General features: G+C 42.9%; 1 protein-coding gene across 5 annotated transcripts; it reads left to right on the forward strand.

Annotated features, from left to right (window-relative positions):
- Window positions 1–1,904: 1,904 nt before the first annotated feature.
- ddx39b (DEAD (Asp-Glu-Ala-Asp) box polypeptide 39B) lies at window positions 1,905–18,614 on the forward strand. 5 transcript variants are annotated; one of them, XR_015127017.1, is made up of 9 exons: window positions 1,916–2,603; window positions 5,832–5,959; window positions 6,528–6,620; window positions 6,693–6,876; window positions 12,768–12,886; window positions 13,447–13,578; window positions 14,541–14,650; window positions 17,175–17,319; window positions 17,825–18,614. XR_015127017.1 is itself a non-coding variant. In XM_086281324.1 (8 exons), the coding sequence occupies exons 1-8, from the start codon at window positions 2,276–2,278 to the stop codon at window positions 17,242–17,244; spliced, it is 1,164 nt and encodes a 387-aa protein (XP_086137450.1). In that variant the 5' UTR covers window positions 1,915–2,275; the 3' UTR covers window positions 17,245–18,614. The 5 variants fall into 5 exon arrangements, 2 of the variants coding, with proteins under 2 accessions (XP_086137451.1, XP_086137450.1); XM_086281324.1 differs by having other exon boundaries at window positions 1,915–2,603; window positions 17,175–18,614; XR_015127018.1 differs by lacking the exons at window positions 17,175–17,319; window positions 17,825–18,614 and having other exon boundaries at window positions 1,905–2,603; window positions 12,768–12,972.
- Window positions 18,615–19,129: the final 515 nt, after the last annotated feature.

Raw genomic sequence — 19,129 nt, forward strand, 5'->3', positions numbered from 1 at the left:
CTATACAACTGTTATAGCCCATATTTTAATAATATGTATGCATTAAGTCCGTAGTAATTACATAAATTGCAAAAAAGTGCAATAAACTACAAAAAAAATTGAAAATCGCTTTTGTTTTGTTTACATATATTTCTACTTGGAGAAATTTAAGAGGTTTATCCCTCAAAACTTTAAATACAATAAAGTTGCAAAAAATAGTTTACAACAACAGGAAATTTATTTTGAGTGTCTTCATAGTTTTATTTTGGAGATACAGCAATTTTTATATACTGCAGGAAAAACAAAAAACAATCCTATGATGCAAATTTGCAAAGAAAACAGCAGGTGCATCATTTCACTGTGGGAAGTGTTACGAACAGCTGATAGGAACGGCAAAGCGTGTTTCTGGAATATTATGTTTTTGTTCCTGCAAGCGCTTTTTATGCAATTTTTGCAAAGCTATATGTGGAAGGAAACCGTGACCGAGGACAAGCTGATGGCATCAGATGTAAGTACAACTCCTCCGGTTTCATATGCAAAACAAATTATTGCGCTAGCTTACACGGTTCGGGTTCTACAGGGATTTAACAATAGTTACGCAAAACGGAGCGTGCTGCTCTGACCGGCTTTAAAGGGTTAACAATGACTTTAAAAAAATAATATAACATAGTGTGCAACACCACTGAAGTTTTTTTTTTTTAAACTCTCTTTTCAACCAACGGCAGTCACTCTCCTCTCCAAATAACTTCTGCTTAGCTTTCCGAGCTTCCCTCGGGTCCTCTTAATCAGCGGTCTCCAACCTTTTTTGCGCCACGGACCAGTTTATGCCCGACAATATTTTCACGGACCGGCCTTTAAGGTGTCGCGGATAAATGAGGGAGGGGCTAATAATCGGCTCAGTCATTTTTAATGATCGTTGAAAGCCCAGATCGTAATCGTGATTAAAATTCGATTAATTGAGCAGCCCTACATGGCACATCCAACATACTGTTTTACTTTAGTCCATGACTCGCTTACCTTCAGGGTCATACGTCACATGAAAACCAAAATAATTCCAAACGCCAGATCTGAATGAGGGTGGGGAGGTCCACTTCTGTCTCGCTAGCTTGCCCTGCGCTCTTCCTTCTGACCATGCTGTCTGTGTTGAGCGCTCAGTGAATCTGCGTTCGACTACTCCGCCTAGGCTGCACTCTCGAGCCTAGGCGGAGTAGTCAAATGCAGATTCACTGAGCGCTCAACACAGACAGCATCGTCAGAAGGAAAGTTGATAAAATAAATTACAAATGTTGTATTGTTCTTTTTTTTTCTCCCCTTTGGTTTTCTTTCATTCTTTCCCCCTGTCCTATCCCACAGTCATGTCTGTCCCGTTTGCAACTGAAAATAAAATAAATTCATAATTATAATAAAGGTCAATCAAATGGACCAATATGATGATCCACTTAAAATAAATCCTCTTGGCATCTTTCTTGGCCTCAAGACAACAATTCTGATGGCTATAGATCCAAACGGGACACAAAAATAAAAAAAAAAATAATATTAATAATTGAAAAAAATTGTATTACTCGATATATGCGTACCGAACCGAAAGCACTGTATCGAACGGTTCAATATCGATACGAATATCGTTGCACCCCTAATATATATATATATATATATATAAATATATATATATATATATATATATATATATATACACACACATATATGTGTATATATATATGTATGTATGTATGTATGTATGTATGTATATATGTATATGTATGTATATGTATATATGTACACAGCTATCCGCTCTACTCCACAGTTTGGAGACAGCAGAGCTCCTCCCCTCTGCATTTGCAGAAGTCTTTGTATTTGGAAAGCCTTCACAAATGCGGCCTCCGAAGGATGCTCCCCCTGAATTTGGACACAGCTTCTTCTTCTTTGGGGTTTAACGGCAGCTGGCATCCTTGTGCATGCAGTGCTACCATCTTCTGTTTCAGTCCGTTATTAGACTCTTAAATCCTACTACTTATTCCTGTGTCTTTTGGGATCTTGCAAAGCTTTAAATAATGCGTTAAATTAGTCGTCGATGATTTTGATAGTCGACGTAATCGTGGCAGCTGAAGTTGATTAGGATTTGACTTTGGGAGGTGGGATTGGGCTGCTGCACTCAGAGCATGAGCTTGAGATAGCTAGATTAAGGACATCTGCTCTGACTGACGTCTCCGAACCAGGAGTAAAACAAGCCCAACCTTCTGAAGTCTAAGCTGCTGGCTCTTATTTGCACACATGCTGACTCCAATAATTTTTGGCCATGTTGAACCTTCTAGCACTGCAAAAGTTTAAAAGCTCTTTGTTCCTGAAGTTTCATACACATTATTTGTTTTTCTTGTTTCGCAGAAGGGTCAGGATGACAGAAAACGACGTAGATAACGAGCTGTTGGACTATGAAGATGATGAGGTGGAGGCCGGAGGGGTTGGAGATGTTGGAGATGTTGGAGGTGCAAGTGACATGTCGATAAGGAAGGAAGGGGTGAAGGGCTCCTATGTGTCCATTCACTCCTCTGGATTCAGAGACTTTCTACTGAAACCTGAACTGCTGAGAGCCATAGTGGATTGTGGGTTTGAACATCCGTCTGAGGGTGAGTAACTGGTGCCAGGAGGAAAATTGGGAACTGGTACAACCGCTGCTGATTTTATTCACTTTTTTATCTTCTCTCTGTATTTGAAGCGTCTGATAAAGATTAATGCCAGTTCCTCCTTTTACAGAGCTGTGGTGGGTTGGTGTGTTGGCAATGGTAATTTTAGTTACATAACACATTTCATTATGCTCAAACTCGATGTGCTGAACACAGAAGATAAAAGCATGAAAATCTGTGTAGGTTTATGTGGTGGGGCGTGGACTGCGGTGCTGTGCGGATGCACCTGCACGGCATCCACAGTCAAGCCCGCCATGTTAAAACATGGGGACTCAGGGGTTGGTGGGGTTGTGGTGGTTTGACAAATGTTGAATAAAAATGGCTCAAAACACAGATCTGCGGTACCGCCGTGCCTTAATTCCACCACAATGGTGCCGAAACCCAGGATGTGGCACGGCAGGGTGCATCCGCACGGCACCGCAGGCCACGCCCCACCACAGTTTACAATCTAAATCATTGTAAACCTACAGTGAAAACAGCTAAATAGAATAGCCATTCATTGTACAACAAATGTATAGGCGCTCCACACCAGCTGTGCTGGAATAAAATGTAAATAGAGAGCAGGAATAAATGGCAAACATAGCCATATGTACAGTCTAGAGGAATATGTACAAAACAAGACTAAGGCACACATTGGAGAACAAAGTGCTTGGAAATGGTGCAAAAAAAAAAAAAAAAAAAACATATGAAGAGATCTCAGCACAGGGTAATGTGCTCAAATTTCCCAGTTCTTGTTAAAATGCGAGCAGCTGCATTTTGCACCATCTGTAGACCTCTGAAACTTTTCTTTGATAGCCCAGAAAGAAGAGCGTTACAATAATCAATACGTGAAGACACAAGTGCATGGAGCTTTCCCTAGCTCCTTACCCTAATCATGACAAATGAATGCCTAACTACATCCTAATTGTAACCCTGACACTAAAACCACATTTTGAGTCTCATTGTAGGTCAGTCAGAATAAAAAGGTTTTAAGCCTGTTTTTGAACGTAGGCATACATATACAGTGGCTTTCAAAAGTATTGGGCCCCCTTGAACTTTCCCACATTTTGTCACATTACAGCCACAAACATGAATCAATAATAATAATAATAATAATAATAATAATGGATACTTTATTGATCCCCATGGGGAAATTACTTGTTTTTCTCTGCATTTAACCCATTCACTCAGTGAAGCAGTGGGCAGCCCACTAAGCAGGCGCCCGGGGAGCAGTGTGTAGGGACGGTACCTTGCTCAGGGGTACCTCAGGGTAGCCGTTAAGTGGATTCGAACCGCCGACCTTCCGATCATGGGGCGACCACTTTACCTACTGAGCTATCCCTGCCCCCAATGTTATTGGACGTCCAGGTGAAAGACCAACACAAAGTGGTGCACACGTGAGAAGTGGAACGAAAGTCATACATGATTCCAAACATTTGTTACAAATAAATAACTGCAAAGTGGGGTGTGCGTAATTATTCAGCCCCTGAGTCAATACTTTGTAGAACCAGCTTTTGCTGCAGTTGCAGCTGCCAGTCTTTTAGGGTCTGTCTCTACCAGCTTTGCACATCTACAGACTGAAATCTTTGCCCATTCTTCTTTGAAACAGCTCCAGCTCAGCCAGATTAGCTGGACAGCGTTTGTGAACAGCAGTTTTCAGATCTTGCCACAGATTCTCGATTGGATTTAGACACCAGACAGGTCAGGGATAAAGTTATTGAGAAATTTAAAGCAGGCTTAGGCTACAAAAAGATTTCCCAAGCCTTGAACATCCCACGGAGCACTGTTCAAGCCATCATTCAGAAATGGAAGGAGTACGGCACAACTGTAAACCTACCAAGACAAGGCCGTCCACCTAAACTCACAGGCCGAACAAGGAGAGCGCTGATCAGAAATGCAGCCAAGAGGCCCATGGTGACTCTGGACGAGCTGCAGAGATCTACAGCTCAGGTGGGGGAATCTGTCCATAGGACAACTATTAGTGGTGCACTGCACAAAGTTGGCCTTCATGGAAGAGTGGCAAGAAGAAAGCCATTGTTAACAGAAAACCATAAGAAGTCCTGTTTGCAGTTTGCCACAAGCCATGTGGGGACACAGCAAACATGTGGAAGAAGCTGCTCTGGTCAGATGAGACCAACATGCAAAACGCTGTGTGTGAAAACTAACACTGCACATCACTCTGAACACACCATCCCCACTGTCAGATATGGTGGTGGCAGCATCGTGCTCTGGGGGGGGCTTCTCTTCAGCAGGGACAGGGAAGCTGGTCAGAGTTGGTGGGAAGATGGATGGAGCCAAATACAGGACAGTCTTAGAAGAAAACCTCTTGGAGTCTGCAAAAGACTTGAGACTGGGGCGGAGGTTCACCTTCCAGCAGGACAACGACCCTAAACATAAAGCCAGGGCACCAATGCCATGGTTTAAAACAAAACATATCCATGTGTTAGACTGGCCCAGTCAAAGTCCAGATCTAAATCCAATCCAGAATCTGTGGCAAGATCTGAAAACTGCTGTTCACAAACGCTGCCCATCTAATCTGACTGAGCTGGAGCTGTTTCAAAGAAGAATGAGCAAAGATTTCAGTCTGTAGATGTGCAAAGCTGGTAGAGACAGACCCTAAAAGACTGGCAGCTGGAACTGCAGCAAAAGCTGGTTCTACAAAGTATTGACTCAGGGGGCTGAATAATTACACACACCCCACTTTGCAGTTATTTATTTGTAACAAATGTTTGGAATCATGTATGATTTTCGTTCCACTTCTCACGTGTGCACCACTTTGTGTTGGTCTTTCACCTGGAAGTCCAATAACATTGATTCATGTTTGTGGCTGTAATGTGACAAAATGTGGGAAAGTTCAAGGGGGCCCAATACTTTCGCAAACCACTGTAACCTACCTCAGGTCAGCAGGCAGCTTGCTCCAAAGAACAGGACCACAGATGCTGAAAGCACCCGTAGACCTAAGTCTGGGAACAGTTCAGAGATGTGCATGTGATGACCTGAGAGTTCTGACTCTGAAAGACCCTGAGAAAGTATACTGGAGGGCAAACCACAGAGAGTTTTGTGAAATAATTAAAGGATTTTAAAGGTAACTTTGCATTGAACTGGGAGTGAAAGAAATGGCTTGAGTACTGGTTTCTGGTTGCTGCATCCTGAATGAGCTGAAATTCTCCTGCTCATGTGTTCTCCTTCCAGTTCAGCATGAATGCATCCCTCAGGCAATCCTGGGTATGGATGTGCTCTGTCAGGCCAAGTCTGGGATGGGGAAGACAGCAGTGTTTGTTCTTGCCACCCTGCAGCAGCTAGAGCCCATCACCGGTCAGGTGAGGTGTAGCAGCCAGGACAGAGCTAAAAGGTGTTTTATTATATTGTAACAACTGTCATTTAATTGCTTTTCTGCATTTATTTTCATTTTAGATTCTACTTACAGCTGATTTTTAGCTAATGAGCACATTTGTTCTGTACTTGTAGAGCCTTCATATCTAGATAAACAGGCTCAAAAACAAATCTGAAAGCAAACTCAGGATATTGCGTTGTGTCTTTTGTGTAAAATGCCGACTTTTACCTGGCAGTCACAGAGTCAGTTGACTCCATGATGTTGTGATTAGGGCTTTTCACAACTCTTGACTGACCAACTGCTAACATCCAGATGAGAGAAAAAATGTTTGAGTCACTCTTAATTATTACCATCCACTTGGCAGAACGCTTGGTAAAGAGTTGTGGGCTGTTTGAGTTTGAACGAAAGACTTGCAGTAGTGTGCAGGGAAAAAAGAACAGTGTACATTCAGATTTACAGATGCATCGTGTTTTCAAGGACCATAGTGCAGTAAATACATCCCATAGTGAATTAAGTTGATACTATATCTTAATCTTTGCCATTTTTATGTGCAGGTCTCTGTCCTGGTGATGTGCCATACCAGAGAGCTGGCGTTTCAGATCAGCAAGGAATATGAGAGATTTTCAAAGTACATGCCCACTGTTAAGGTAAAGCAGCTTGAACTCATACATCAGTTTCTCCCAGCTCAAACAGTATGATGTATGCTTGTTTTCCTGCAGGTGGCAGTGTTCTTTGGAGGGCTGTCTATAAAGAAGGATGAAGAGGAGCTGAAGAAAAACTCTCCTCATATTGTGGTGGGAACACCAGGCAGAATCCTGGCACTGACGCGCAGCAAGACGCTCAATTTGCGTCACATCAAACATTTCATCCTGGATGAGTGTGACAAGATGCTCGAGCAGCTTGGTAAGTGGCACAACCCACTTTTTAAAGCAAAATCAGATCCAAATATGTGCCAGTGTTTAAAACCAAGAAACAAAGAAGAGGATAAGATAACATTCAAACCAACCTCTGTCTCATTAGCTTTGTGGTCTCACTGTGGTAGCTTTGTGGTTTTTATGTATGGAGTCCAGTTTCCTTTCATATTGTGTGAAGGTTTCCTGCCTCCCTTGGGGAGCTTGCAGCAGTAAATATGAGTCTGTGGTTTTCCTGTAATGTGTGATTTTTATAAGGATCATGAGGTATCCATCTTTTCTTTTCCCAGGATAATAAAGTGTTTGACAGCTGACAACTCGAGGCCAAGGTGCTGGTGGTAGAAGTTATTGTACTGCGGGTGTGATTGGTGTGAGAATAAACAGTGAGAATAAACAGTAAACGTATACATGACATATATCAGGGGTGCTCACACTTTTTCCGCATGTGAGCTACTTATAAAATGACCAAGTCAAAATGATCTACCCACTACAAAAATCCAAAACATATACTTATTTATAAATATATTGAGGATTCTTTATATCTACAATGTATATACATGCATAACCGCAATATCCAATATTTCACAACACAATTAACTATGTAAATTTTTTGTCATTACCTGAGTTTACTCTGATGACTTGCACTGAATTGAATCAGCCAGGGATGCATAGTCCGGACAGTAGCTGCTGACGGCCAGGTTTAAGAGAAAAAACCGAGAGCTAAAAATTGGAGTTAACTCGCTGACTAGCTTGTCAGTTTTACTACACTTCGCGCCGCTGTTTGCGCATGCGCAGCGACCTAAGCGTCAGAAAAAATCTCATGTCATCTGACTGGCTTCCCTGTATCAATCAAGTGACGGGATGGATGATAGGCTGGCATCAATTTTTTTAATGCCATGCGATCTACCAATACTACCTTTGCGATCGACTGGTCGATCGCGATCGACGTATTGAGCACCCCTGACATATATCTAGCTAAATCTAAATGTACACAGTGGATTTCTCTGCTGTGCTTGTGTGACAACAAACAGAATAAAGCGTAAGAAACAAATTTCTCAGTTAAAGATAAATTTGGAGGATTGTGAAAGATCATGGCACCAGCGTCTTCCCACCTTTGTAGAGGCAGAGGGGGCAGCTAAACAAATGCAGCATGACTTTGTTGCTTTTATTTTGATGACAACTGCTACTTTTATTGTCGTAACCCTGCGAGGCGGGCGGCCTGGACACGCAAATTTGTGAAGTGATAACTCAAGGACATAGCGACATAGGGGTGTGAAATTGATACCACTAGGGTATCTAATAAAACACTGAGGGCTATCAGTCTTTCCCTAATAAAATTTAATGAGGCGTCTGTGATTTGGAGCACAAACTGGGCGTCATCAGGACGCTACAACACAGAGCGAACACCATCCCCACAGACACAGCAGCCAGGGAGGCAGAAGAACATCAAGAAGGCCCTGAGTAAGTGTGGTTATCCCAGCTGGACTTTTGGCTCCTAAAGAAAGCTCCAGCTGATCCAGGAGAGAAGGACAACCGCTGCCCAAGAGAAAACCTGTAGTGATCCCGTACGTGTCAGGAGTATCGGAGCAGCTGAGACGCATTTTTTCTAAACACCGGGTCTCTGTGGCTTTTAAACCTCAAAACACGCTGCGCCAAAAATTGGTCCACCCCAAGGATCGGGTCCCCCGACACAGAGTAACATAGTGTACGCTGTTAAGTGCAGGAGGACTGCCAGGATTTATACATCGGGGAAACCAAACAACCTCTGGCTACAACACAGCAGAGCCACCTCGTCAAGCCAGGACTCTGCAGTCTATGCACACCTACAGGCCAGTGGACACTGTTTCAATGATGAGGATGTAACATCCTGGACAGGGAGGAACGCTGGTTTGAGGGCGGAGTCAAGGAGGCCATTTACGTGAAAAGGGAAAGACCATCTCTGAATGGAGGAGGGGCCTAAGGGTGCATCTGTCACCATCTTACAATGCTGTGATTGCAGCCATTCCCCAACTCTCTGTGAATGGTACTCATGGCCATTGATCAGTGGTCTTTGATTAATGGTCATTACCTCCCAGCCCATTGTTCACCCACCAATAGTTTCCCTCATTGTGTAAATGTACTGTTTATAAGGTTGGAAACCTGCAGTCAGCTGAGACCGAAGAAGTCACTTGGACGAGTAACGAAACGTTTCTCCCACAAAACGTCCAGGTGAACGGAATCAACCTTTGGGATTTACTTACCTGGATGATTGAGCATGCATCAAAACTCTGACGATAATAATCCACGCCTTTTTTCTCACCATGGCACGTGTGGTGAGGGACATGATCAATAGTGGGTCAACAACCTTCTTAACCTCCTAGGACCTGACGTCCACATATGTGGACATCACATTTTGGGTTGTCTAGACCAAAATACAAAATTTTGTTCTACAAGGGCCCGATATCCACTTACGAGGACGTTATACTGCCACTGTTCTATCCAAATGTAAAGCAAATGTCCTCATATGTGGATCTAATTTATCTCAGAAACAAAAATCAGGTATAAAAAAAAATCTGGGAATTCTTTGTTTTTACATCCATCGGGTCCCAATCAGCCCAAATAGCAAAGAAAAATTAAAAATGCATGCCATGAAAGAGTTCGGGCCTTAAGAGGTTAAGGGACAACTTCCACTAAGGATTAATACCTGGGAATCTCCACCATTTTGTTTTATAATTGAAGAAGCTTCTCGGATGAGACGTGAAACGTCTTCAAGAAACTTAAAGAAATCCAGTTGCTTTCAGTTCAGTTTTATATATACAGTACGAGATGACAACAACAGTCGCCTCAAGGTGCTTTATATTGTAAGGTAGACCCTACAATAATAAATACAGAGAAAAACCCAACAATCATATGACTTCCTATGAGCAAGCACTTTGGCGACAGTGGGAAGGAAAAACTCCCTTTTAACAGGAAGAAACCTCCGACAGCTGTGATTGGTTGGGGTGAGAGAACGAAGACAGGATAAAGACATGCTGTGGAAGAGAGACAGAGGTTAATAACAAGGATGATTCAGTGCAGAGAGGTCTGTTAACACATAGTGAGTGAAGAAGAAACACCCAGTGCATCATGGGAATCCCCCAGCAGCCTACACCTATTGCAGCATAACTAAGGGAGGATTCAGGGTCACCTGATCCAGCCCTAACTAGAGCAGGGCGATATGGCCGAAAATATTTATCACGATATATATTTGAAAATTTGTGATAACGATATAACTGATGATATAGTTACTGCGAGACAAAATACAACTCCACAACTTTACTAGTGCAAAAAAACCATCCATTTATTTTCACTTAAACAAGCAGCTGTTTTTTATGTGCATTAAAGCTATATACAAATTTAACAGTGCAAATGCAAATTTGCTGACATATGGGCTGACATATCCTGAGCATAACCATGTATAATATCCACTGAAGTTAAAAAGAGGTGCTTTGCTACATTAAACTGCAGTGTGCCAAATAAAAAAAGTCTAATGTGTATTTTTCAGACCATAAGGTGCACGGGATTATAAGACACATTAAGCAAAACAAAGCAGTCAGAGAAATCAAACTTTATTCAACTCATTCTTCTTGCTTCCTCCACTTCTGTACCATTGATTCATTAATGTTGAATTCTCTGGCAGCTGCTCTATTCCCATGTTGTTGCAGTATATTAATGACTAACCTCGTATTGTGGATGGATTATCTCAGTTGTTCTCCTGACTGAAGTTTGGTCCGTTTACAGCATCCTGCCATGCGATTGCATTTGTCTCTAACTATCAGGAACCTTCACGTTAACTTTTATCGAGTGCAAAAGTGTTAGCGTTCATCCTCCAGCTTCACTGTGTTTGTTATGCTAACATAGCTGTGTCGCTAGCGATCACGTGGCACATCATTATATAGCAGCTAGCCCAACTTCAGTAACCCTACAAACGTCACTGCTGTTTAGTTTCCTGTCTTAATATATGTTGGAAGTGATAGCAGAGCTGTACGTTTGAATGTTTCAGAAATCTCTCAGTCGGAACATGCTATATCATGCTTAGGTAACTAGCGAGCTAACTTCCTGCTAACTTCTAACTGTTAAATGTCATAAATTCTGTTTTCATGGATGCCTGGAAGTTAAACTTCATAGTTACACCTGGTAAAGCAGCAACGCTGATCGTTTTATTAAAGATGAAAGAATTTAGACAGTTTTTAACTCTCAGTGATGCTGCAGTGTTCGTTTGACTTTGGGACCTGAAGCGGACAAAGTTTAGGACCCAGATTACTCCCAGATTTAAGATCATCTTAGTCCGACAAATACGGCAATAACGACGACCCGCTTGCATGTTCTACAAAAAAATGTGCTTTGTTGTGTATCTGAGGGACAAACACCAAACCAGTTCCACATCACTGAAGTTGCAGCATTTTTACAAACCAATTCTGGTTCATCCGTTTCACTCAACAATCGGCCATGTGCGTATGAAAACAAAGGAACTGCGCATGCGCGTTTTACCCATATTCTATCGCGATATTTCATTTTCTTATCGTTGCCTAACATTGTACCGGTAATACCGTGAACGGTATAATATGGCTCAGCCATAGCCCTAACTATATGCTTTAGCAAAAAGGAAAGTTTGAAGCCTAATCTTAAAAGTAGAGATAGTGTCTGTCTCCTGAATCCAAACTGGAAGCTGGTTCCACAGAAGAGGGGCCTGAAAACTGAAGGCTCTGCCTCCCATTCTACTTTTAAATACTCTAGGAACAACAAGTAGGCCTGCAGAGCGAGAGCGAAGTGCTCTAATAGGGTGATATGGTCCTACAAGGTCATTAAGATAAGATGGGGCCTGATTATTTAAGACCTTGTATGTGAGGAGCAGGATTTTGAATTCTGGATTTAACAGGAAGCCAAAACAGGAGAAATCTGCTCTCTCTTTCTAGTCCCTGTCAGGACTCTTGCTGCAGCATTTTGGATCAGCTGAAGGCTTTTCAGGGAGTTTTTAGGACTTCCTGATAATAATGAATTACAGTCGTCCAGCCTGGAAGTAATAAATGCATGAACTAGTTTTTCAGCGTCACTCTGAGACAGGATATTTCTAACTTTAGAGATGTTGCACACATGGAAGAAAGCAGTCTTACATATGTGTTTAATAGCTCCTTAGATTACTATGACCTGGATGACCGAGAACCTACGTAGACTTAGCAGCTCTTAGGGTTTATTTTTCTCAGTGTAACAACAGTTTTAGATGTTGGGTGATATGATTGTTCAATACTGTACAAAAACTTTAGGAATTAATTGTTTCAAATGTGATGTCATAGATTTCTTGGTGTTTTTGACAATTCATTTGGTACGAAGTGAAGCAAAAATGTTTTCTTTTGAAGGGCCTTTTACATCGGCCGTGCGCTGCACTCACTGCTTGTCATTTCAAAACGTGTTTCTCTGAGGAGTTTGTGTCCTATTATGTTCAAATGTTGATAAAAACATGTATCGCTGGTTCATAAAGAAGAAAACTTTGTAACTATCCCAGCTGGTGAAGAGTGTGTTGTTTCCACAACACTGCTTCTCTCTGAGGTCTGCAGAACCTGCAGCAAACAGTTCACCAAACTCTGATACGTACAGAATGTTCTCCTTCATCATGTGGTTGAACTCAGCGCAGCAGTACTCTTCGTTTCTGTTCCTCGCACAACAATACGTCACAAGTGTGCATGTGCTGTGCTTTGCTCGGTGCAGCGGGAAATCATTATTGTGTGGCACAAACAATAGACACAAATGGGTTCCAGAGTGCAGCGCGTGCATATGTGAAAGGGCCTTCAGTCATCATTATTGAATCTTTAGTCACTGCATCTAGATGAGTTTGTAATACGCTGTAAATAATGCTCTCTTCCTTAGACATGCGCAGAGATGTCCAAGAGATTTTCCGTATGACTCCCCACAAGAAGCAGGTCATGATGTTCAGCGCCACCCTGAGTAAAGAGATCCGTCCAGTCTGCAGAAAGTTCATGCAAGATGTAAATACGCCTCTTCACTTTCATCTGCCATGCCTCTTCCCGCTCCCTCCACACCTCCACTACTCCTTCGCCTGCTGGAACAGTGGGTAACAAAGTCCAAGTCGATGTTCAGCCTCCATGAGTCCAAGTCACAAGAAAGAAGTGTGTGTGTGTGTTTACTTATCTTTCTGGGGACCAAAAAGTGGAGTTTTACTATACTTGTGGGGACTAACAGCTCTTATAGGGACAAAGTTCCCGTCCCCACAAATTTGAAGGGATTTTCGAGGCTCAAAATCTTGTTTTAGTGTGAGGGTCACAGTTAGGTCATGGTTAGGTGTAGGCTGAGGGTCAGGCATTCATCTTTGATGGTTAGGGTAAGGGGCTAGGGAAAGCATTATGTCAATAAGATGTCCCCACAGAGATATGAAAACACAACTGTGTGTGTGTGTTACCTATACCAAAGCCTTCCCTCCGTCTCCTCGCTGCTTCCTTTTCACTTCCACTGTATTATGATTGGTGTTCTCTTTGTGTGCTCTTCCCTGAATCTTGCCAACCTCCCTTTCAAACTCCTGCCGGTCCAGCCGATGGAAATCTTTGTAGATGACGAAACCAAGCTAACTCTGCATGGGCTGCAGCAGTACTACGTCAAGCTGAAGGATAATGAGAAAAACAGAAAGCTCTTCGATCTCCTGGATGCACTAGAGTTCAATCAGGTACCCACACCATACTTTCCCCACAGTGTAACCCCCCTGTGGACATTTTTGTTTTGTCTGTTTGCTTTTCTGTTGATGGGAATTAGATTGCTGCGTTTTATGTTCATGTCTTACAAGCATGTTACTGTGGGACACACTTGCAGATCCTGCTAGAGAAGCATTAGTTATTTCAAAGATCAAAATAAATGTTATTTATGCTACTTGTGTGCAACCCCTCAGCTCATCAACTTCCTGAAACCAGGCTCTATTCTTCTTCTGATTGGCTACACCTCTCAGAAAGAAGGGTTAGGGTTAGGCTGTGTGCCAGAGGACATCTCCTCACATTTACAGTTAAAGAAATACTTAATAAGATATGTACAGTATGTGTGTGTACAGACAGAAAAGTATAATGGTCCTCTTAAAGGCCTTACTATGCTTCAGTGTGAGGGAGTGAGGGAAACAATATACTTTGCTCATGTGAGTATGTGAGGGTCCATCAGAGTGAGGGGTGCGCCCACCCAGTATTTGTTAGATATCAGCCCAGTACAGACTTTAATACCTGAATCATGTATATTTGACAACAGGGCCAGCAGTTCACTGGAGTTCTGTCGTTACCATGTCAGCAGCAGAGTTAACAGAACGTGGAGGAAACCAACAGGACAGCAGTGTCATAACTGCTAATCCAACAGGTTCTGCTTGTGCAGTTTGCGAGCTTGTCACTGAACAAAGAAACAAGTCGAGCGCTAGTGAGTGTCAAAAAGCATGGCTGACGGTGCTGTCCTGTTTCTCTGTCTCTTTTGTCCTGGTGTTGTTCTACATGAAAACTTTTTGATTCTACTTAGAGTAAAGTAATAAATAGCTGTTAATGATCGATTGTCTCCAAGTGCAGACGAGGGGCGCACACAGTGAAACAGACACACACAGGAAGCCGACAGGACTTAATGTCCACTGTAGCTGAGTGATTGTGTCGCTGTGCTGCTCAGGTGGTGATCTTTGTGAAGTCCGTCCAGCGTTGTGTAGCTCTGGCTCAGCTGCTTGTGGAGCAGAACTTTCCAGCGATTGCCATCCATCGAGGGATGCCTCAGGTGGAACGGTAACTGAGAGCGGTGACGCCATAAATGTTTGTTACTATTTTATTACTCCAGACAACACTGAACTGCCATGTTGTGTTCACTCTACTTGTTCTTTTGGCAGAGGATAGCAAGCTCAGTGTGAACCTTTAGGAAATGGCTCAAATGTAATCAGCTGACAGTGAGCTTAGCTCCATGCAGCTGCAGTCTCTTTCTTGTGGCCAATTTGATTCAGTTTTATTTATATAGCACCAAATCACAACAACAGTTGGTACTTTATTTTGTAAAGTAAGGACCCCACATCTTTATGCTTTCTACTATATAATAATATTATGAAGAAGGAAGCAGGAGGCTTTTATTTTTTTCACTCTCAGACACTTTTATTTTGTTAAATTAATGCGTTGTGATGATTATACCATCGCAAACATAACTTTTACTGGTAAGTGAGGTCATTCTTTATATTAGGTAAAGCATTAGTTCTTATGGTGTTGTGTGCTCTAAGATGCAGTGCTGTGCAAAAGTCTTGAGCCAACCATTGTTAAGACAATGGTGCTGTCATATATTGAAACATGCAAACATACCGTAAAAGGAAATATAGTACATTAAAACACAGTCTGTACAGGTCTGACAAGATTAAAAGCCAGAATCCGGTATTCTTCAACACAGTCTGATCTCTCTGAGACAGCTTCCTTTATGAGTACTCAGGAGCAGTTCTCCAGGCTTCCCAAAGGACATTCAAAGGTTTGGGGAGGCCATGACTGACTGTCCTGTGTGTGTTTTTTATATCCAGGTATGTTTTAGTGCATTGGCAGTGTGCAAGAAAGCACTTACATAGAAACAGCATCGAAGAAAATGCTTGTGTGAATGAGGCAAGTTGTGTAAAGCGCTCAGACTAGAAAGGCGCTCTATAAGAACCAGTCCATTTACCATTTACTATCATGATTTAGCTCCATTATAAAATAACTCAATTGTAAATATCCAGAATATTACAGAGATTAAATATATATAACTGACATTTTACTGTAAAACTTAATTTTGTTATTTTCACTGTAGAGGATGTGCATTAGATGGAGAGTGATATCCACAGACAGGAATGACTTCCTGTGTCCTTTAGTGGTGCATTATGGGTAATCTTAGTCTCTCAGTGACTGACCAGCTCATCATGAGTGGGTGGGAGGTCCAGCATTGTCCTGACCTTGGACAACATCCGCCTCTCAGACACCACCTTATTAAAGTCTAGCTCCATCCCCACAACATCACCCACCCTACCTTGTTTTACCGATGGCTGTAGACACTCACTGTTGGACCTCCTGATCCTTTCCATACATATTGATGACCACAAATATTAGCATAGTGTGCATTGGGTCCTTCACAAAAATTTGAGGAAACTGTACGAGTGACAGGATGTCTGTTGGCATCTGAAACCCTCAACCTGCTGTCCCAGCAAGCAACAGCACAGAGGATAGCACTGTCCACAACAGACTCATAGAAACACCTGTGTGTTGTCCGACAGATGTTGAAGACCTCAGAGACGACTCTGGCCCTTCCTGTAGAGTGCAGTGGTGTTTTTAACCCACTACAATTTATTATCAGGTGTACTCTGAGGTATTTATAGTCCTGCACATCGACCCCCTGGATTGAAACAGGGGTCACAGGTTTCCCGGTCCTCCTAAATCGGTTGGTCTTTGCTACGCTGAGTTGCAGATGATTCTGCTCGACCACAGCCCAACACTCATCACCCTCACTGATGCATCCAACCACTGCAGGATCATCTAAAAGTAAAAGGTCTGTGGTGTAGATGGTGAAGAGGAAAGGGGAGAGGACAGTCCCTTGTGGTGCCCGTGTTGCCGATCACCTTGTCAGACACACAATGTTGAAGACGCACGTTGTGGTCCTCCTGTCAGATAATCAACAAGTCCACAAAGCAAGCTCCATATAAATAAGCAGCTTTGATGTGGAAGAACTTGACTGGCCTGCACAGAGTTCTTAGCTCTGCCTGACAGAACACATGACTGTACACTCAGCTGCTCCTCTGTCTCTGCGCCTTCCACTCTCTACACCCATGGACTTAGCGTGCTACTTAAATAGGGAAAGACAAGGTGGAACAATGAGGAACAGCTGTGGCCTTCAGCCTCCTCCAAGCACTGCTCCACCCCTCCCCTGCAGCTGAGCCAGAAACCACACCCTGTCACAAACACCTGTGGGATAAATTAAAGTGGAGACTACGAGCCAGTCCTTCTCATCCAGCATCAGTGTCTGACTGATGTCGGTGACCAAAAATCCCATAAATACACTCAAAAAAAGCTGATGTCCAAGAAAAACTTTGAAAGTCTTTCAGGAAGCTGGAGAGCTGTTACTCAAGACCACTTCAAAAATTCCAAGAAGGTCTGTGTCATTGGGAGAAAAAAATGTAAAGACATGAGTGGGGACATTTGCACAGTACTGTGAGGATGTTGATCAACTCAGCAGCCCAATACACACATAATGAAACTTTCAATGTGAGGATATGTGACACACAGACTAAGCTTCACTTATTGTCCTCTGTAGTTTGTCTCGCTACCAGCAGTTCAAGGACTTCCAGAGGCGAATCCTGGTGGCCACCAACCTGTTTGGATGAGGGATGGACATTGAGAGAGTCAATATTGCCTTCAATTATGACATGCCAGAAGACTCTGACACTTACCTTCACAGGGTGAGACTATCCATGTGTTGTTCACCTGACAGGCTAAAAGAGTAATAGAAATATATGTGAAAGCTGCACAAGGTCATATTTGTGACTTATTGGATGATGTACAAATACATATTTAAGGAGATGCTGAGGAATCTGAGCTCTTTATTAGATAGACACAGGTGTGAGGCATTTATTAATGTTATAATCAGCTGAGCAGGTAGTAGCTTATCCCAAGAGTGGCAAGGAGGGTCTCTGTCCTGCACCCAGGCTGGAAGGAAGTCTTCTGTTGAAAGAGGACTTCATAGGACAAACACGGGTACGGAAGAGAAAAGGCAGATCAAATACTCTGGGACAGCATTTATTCACTAACATTAACCTATGCCAGAAGAACACGGAGAGGGCTTCTATCAAAGCCATACTATATTGTCTTATACTTATCCTGTACTGTGATTAGTTTGCCCTACTGTGCTGTAGTCTGTGATCCTGACTGAGTAATGTGGTCAGCTGCACTGGTGTCTTGGTGTAGGTTGCTCGAGCAGGCAGGTTTGGAACGAAAGGCCTGGCCATCACATTTGTGTCTGATGAAGGTGACGCCCGCACGCTCAACGATGTCCAGGACCGCTTCGAGGTGAACATCGGCGAGCTGCCGGAAGAGATAGACATCTCCTCGTACACTAAGTCTTCTTTTGTTTCTTGAATTATTGTAAGGTTCATCCAAACTAACAGCACTGTGTGCGTGTGTGCGCGTGCGTGTGTGTGTGCGTGCGTGTGTGTGGGTGTGCGCGCGTGTGGGTGCGCGCGTGTGTGTGCGTGTGGGTGTGCGCGTGTGTGTGCGTGCGTGTGGGTGTGCGCGTGCGTGTGTGTGCGTGCGGGTGTGCGCGCGTGTGTGCGTGTGTGTGCGTGTGTGTGCGTGCGTGCGGGTGTGCGCGCGTGTGCGTGTGTGTGCGCTCCTGCAGTTGAACCAGCACGATAAACGAGCCGGACGCTCCAGTTGGACTTCGATTGACTTTGCAGTTTTACTCTGATGGAAGATGCAGACTGTGTTTGTATGAAACCTGGCATGTCCAACAGCAGATATTTACCCAAGCCTGTGCTTATTGAAAGGAAGAACGCAGGGGCACAGCTCCCTCTGCAGGAATGATTCAGAATAGACTTTGTATGATATTATTTAAGTTTCTAATGTCGGTATTTGTTAATATATAATTCAAGTTAAATGGTTTTCTAGGTGTGAGTGGAAGTACCAGAGGTAGTTTAGTACTGACAGTAGAAAGGCACTGTTTACTGCTGTGGATTAATAAAGTTTGCCTGGTAAGGTCTCCTTTATTCTTTCTTTTCCTTTTTTAAATCCACATCCACACTCGTGCTGTTGGGATACATGCACAATGTGTTTGTTATCGTCTGACACTCAGACTTGTCAGGATGGCAGCACAGTTTTCTTTAAAACCTCTACATACCATTAACGGTGCTTTCACCAATATTCACGGCATAGGTGTAAATGGAGCCTGATAATATCATGCATGTGGGATTTTTAACTGCTGACAGGAAGTTTGATTCCTTCTCTAGAGCACACACCCATCCATCCTTTCCAAAAGGAATCTCTTATGTTTAATATCATTTGGAGTTAAAATGAGATTAGATTCGTGAGTCTTTGTGATTTTACTTTCAACATGTTAGTATGATCTGTTGTATATTTGTTTTTAAATCCAAGCCTTGTTGAAGACAACATCTTGGACCATGTATACTTGTGAACAGCACCTTTTAAATTTGAGTATCTGACAGTCCTGCATGCAAAGGTTTTTTCACAGCGCGTCGGCCACCTTAACTCCATGAA

This window comes from Aulonocara sp. 'chitande type north' Nkhata Bay, linkage group LG22 (genome assembly GCF_057382095.1).
Source record: "Aulonocara sp. 'chitande type north' Nkhata Bay isolate Kocher_YH1m ecotype deep benthic linkage group LG22, A_spYH_male_GT1.1, whole genome shotgun sequence".
NCBI classification, from domain to species: domain Eukaryota; kingdom Metazoa; phylum Chordata; class Actinopteri; order Cichliformes; family Cichlidae; genus Aulonocara; species Aulonocara sp. 'chitande type north' Nkhata Bay.

Coding starts and splice junctions, on each gene's coding strand:
- ddx39b (XM_086281324.1), top strand. CDS start 2,276: ATGTTGAACCTTCTAGCACTGCAAAAGTTTAAAAGCTCTTTGTTCCTG. Junction 6,877..12,767: donor CAAGATGCTCGAGCAGCTTG/GTAAGTGGCACA, acceptor TCTCTTCCTTAG/ACATGCGCAGAGATGTCCAA. Junction 12,887..13,446: donor GCAGAAAGTTCATGCAAGAT/GTAAATACGCCT, acceptor CTGCCGGTCCAG/CCGATGGAAATCTTTGTAGA.